At 47.5% G+C, this 2528-nt stretch overlaps 1 protein-coding gene across 1 annotated transcript; it reads right to left on the bottom strand.

Moving 5' to 3' along the window:
• Positions 1-661: 661 nt before the first annotated feature.
• On the bottom strand, positions 662-1513 carry LOC138893988 (uncharacterized). Its single transcript, XM_070178660.1, has 2 exons — positions 1028-1513; positions 662-877 (listed from the first exon to the last, which is right to left on the bottom strand). The coding sequence occupies exons 1-2, from the start codon at positions 1511-1513 to the stop codon at positions 662-664; spliced, it is 702 nt and encodes a 233-aa protein (XP_070034761.1).
• Between the last annotated feature and the right edge of the window lie 1015 nt (positions 1514-2528).

The following is a 2528-nucleotide window of genomic DNA, read 5'->3' as shown; positions in this document are numbered from 1 at the left end:
ACTGCGAATCTCTGTTGGAGTAATAGGTCTAGGCAAATCCTTCACCGCCGCAATCTTTTGAGGATCAACCTTAATTCCTTCTACGGAGATGACATGACCCAGGAATGTAACAGATTCAAGCCAAAATTCACATTTCGAGAACGTTGCATACAAATGGTGGTGATAAAGAGTCTACAGAACTGCCCTGAGGTGGTCGGCGTGATCCTCTCGACTTCGTGAATATACAAGGATGTCGTTAATGAATACTATCACAAAGGAGTCAAGAAATGACATGAAGACTCGATTCATAAGATCCATGAAAGCTGCCGGGGTATTTGTTAGCCCGAAAGACATTACCAAAAATTCAAAGTGCCAATACCGTGTTCTGAAAGCTGTTTTCGGAATATCCTGCTCCCTTACCTTCAATTGATGGTACCCGGGCCGCAAATCAATTTTGGAGAAGAACTTAGCACCTTGTAATTGGTCAAACAAATCATCTATTCTAGGCAATGGGTATTTGTTTTTGATTGTGACTCTGTTGAGTTGCCGGTAATCAATACACATCCGCAGCGATCCATCTTTCTTTCTGACAAAGAGAACCGGTGCACCCCAAGGCGATACGTTCGTTCGGATAAAACCTTTCTCTAGCAAATCCCTTTGGTTGTTCCTTTAGCTCTTTTAATTATGCTGGCGCCATTCTATAAGGTGGAATGGATATAGGTTGCGTGTCTGGTATCATATCAATCTCTCTATCTGGAGGAATTCCATGGAGCTCATCCGAAAAGACATCGGGGAAATCATTCACAATTGGTACAGATTCAAGGGTAGGCACCTCAACAGTGGTATCCGTAACTCGGACCAAATTATAAATATACCCCTTCCTGATCATCTTTGTGGCCTTAAGGTAAGAAATAAACCTAACTTTTGGCATAACATTATTCCCCTCCCACTCAACAGTTGGCTAGTTAGGAAACTCAAGCCTCATAATTCTGGTCCGACAGTCGAGTTTGGCAAAACATGAATAGAGCCAGTCTATTCCCATTATTACATCAAAATCAATCATCCCTAGTTCAATAATATCAGCCATGGTATCCCGACCATGCACCGTGACAACACAATCTCTACAAACCCGCGCGGCTGTAATAGACTCGCCAATTGGGGTAGATACAGAGAATGGCTCATAAAGCTGTTCCGGTTCTATCCCGAAGCTCGTAGCAACATAAGGAGTAGCATAGGACAAAGAAGATCCGGGATCAATAAGGGCATACACATCATGAGATTGAACGGTCGATATACCTGTGACGATATCTGGGGAAGCCTCCGCACTCTGTCCACCACTCATAACATAGAATCGGCTGGTTCCCCCTGAACTCTGCGCACCACCCCTAGCTGCATCGTGCCCTGTGGGTGCTGGAGAGCCTCGAACTGGAGGGGGTGCTGAAGATGTAGCAGCCGTAGGACTGGATGATTGAGTTGTGCCCCTGCCTGTACCTTGATGGGATGCACGACACTCCCTCTGAATATGACCTCTCATTCCGCATCCGTAACATACTAGCATGTCCAGGTAGCAGACTCCCGAATGTATCCTCCCACACTTAGGGCATGGGGCCCTCTGCTGCTACTGGAATCTCCCTCCTGATCGACCCTGATGGTGGGGCCCCCTGCTGTCATGACCGGGCCTAAAGCGAGTCCCATGCTGCTGACCGTGCCCTGATGGCGGGGAACTAGCTGAAGACTGAGCATAAGACTGGGATGGCCCTGATGATCCTCCCCGAAAAGCTGATCTCCCACCTCCGAACGAGTCCCCAAGGTTGCCTGCTGGTCGGCCCCTACAACTACCCTCTCATTCCATCCTGAGCTTCAATTTTCGAGCCTCCGTAACTTGGGCAAATGCCACCATTTTTCCATAGTTCATGTCAGAATTTAGAGCAGCTGTGGTAGCCTCATTAATAACCAAAGGGATAAGGCCCTGCACGAATCGACGCACTCTTGCCTCCATAGTCAGCGTCATATAAACAACATACTTCGACAGGCGCACGAACTCCATATAATACTCCCACACATTCTTACTACCCTGTTTAAGGGTCTCAAACTCCACAACATGGGCTGCCATAGTCTCGGCAAGCAAGAATTGGTCTATGAAGGCATCCACGAACTCACTCCATCTCGCCGGAGGGCTCCCCTCCTCACGGGAATCCTCCCATATCTCAAACCAGAAATATGCCACCCCTTTCAAACGATATGATGTCAACTCTACTCCCTCCGTCTCAGTAGAACGCATAACTCGGAGAGTCTTATGCATCTCATCAATGAAATCCTGAGGATTTGCCCCGGGATCAGTATCTGTGAACACTGGAGGATCTAACTGAAGGAACCTGTTTACCCTGGAACCGGAAGAATCTCCTTGCAAGCTAAATGAGGTGGGTGCAACATTTGACCTTTGAGCCTGGGAAGCTACTAACTGAGTCAACATCTGAATAGCTCCTCTAAGATCCCTATCGGAAATACCAGGACCAGGAGCTGGGGCTGGAGGTGGAACATGTGTATCA

This window comes from Nicotiana tomentosiformis, chromosome 6, assembly GCF_000390325.3.
Source record: "Nicotiana tomentosiformis chromosome 6, ASM39032v3, whole genome shotgun sequence".
NCBI classification, from domain to species: Eukaryota; Viridiplantae; Streptophyta; class Magnoliopsida; order Solanales; family Solanaceae; genus Nicotiana; species Nicotiana tomentosiformis.
The sequence above is the reverse complement of the archived record's forward strand: the minus strand, read 5'-3'. Positions and strand labels throughout refer to the sequence as shown.

Coding starts and splice junctions, on each gene's coding strand:
- LOC138893988 (XM_070178660.1), bottom strand. CDS start 1,513: ATGAGAGGTCATATTCAGAGGGAGTGTCGTGCATCCCATCAAGGTACA. Junction 878..1,027: donor TAGGGATGATTGATTTTGAT/GTAATAATGGGA, acceptor TCTTACCTTAAG/GCCACAAAGATGATCAGGAA.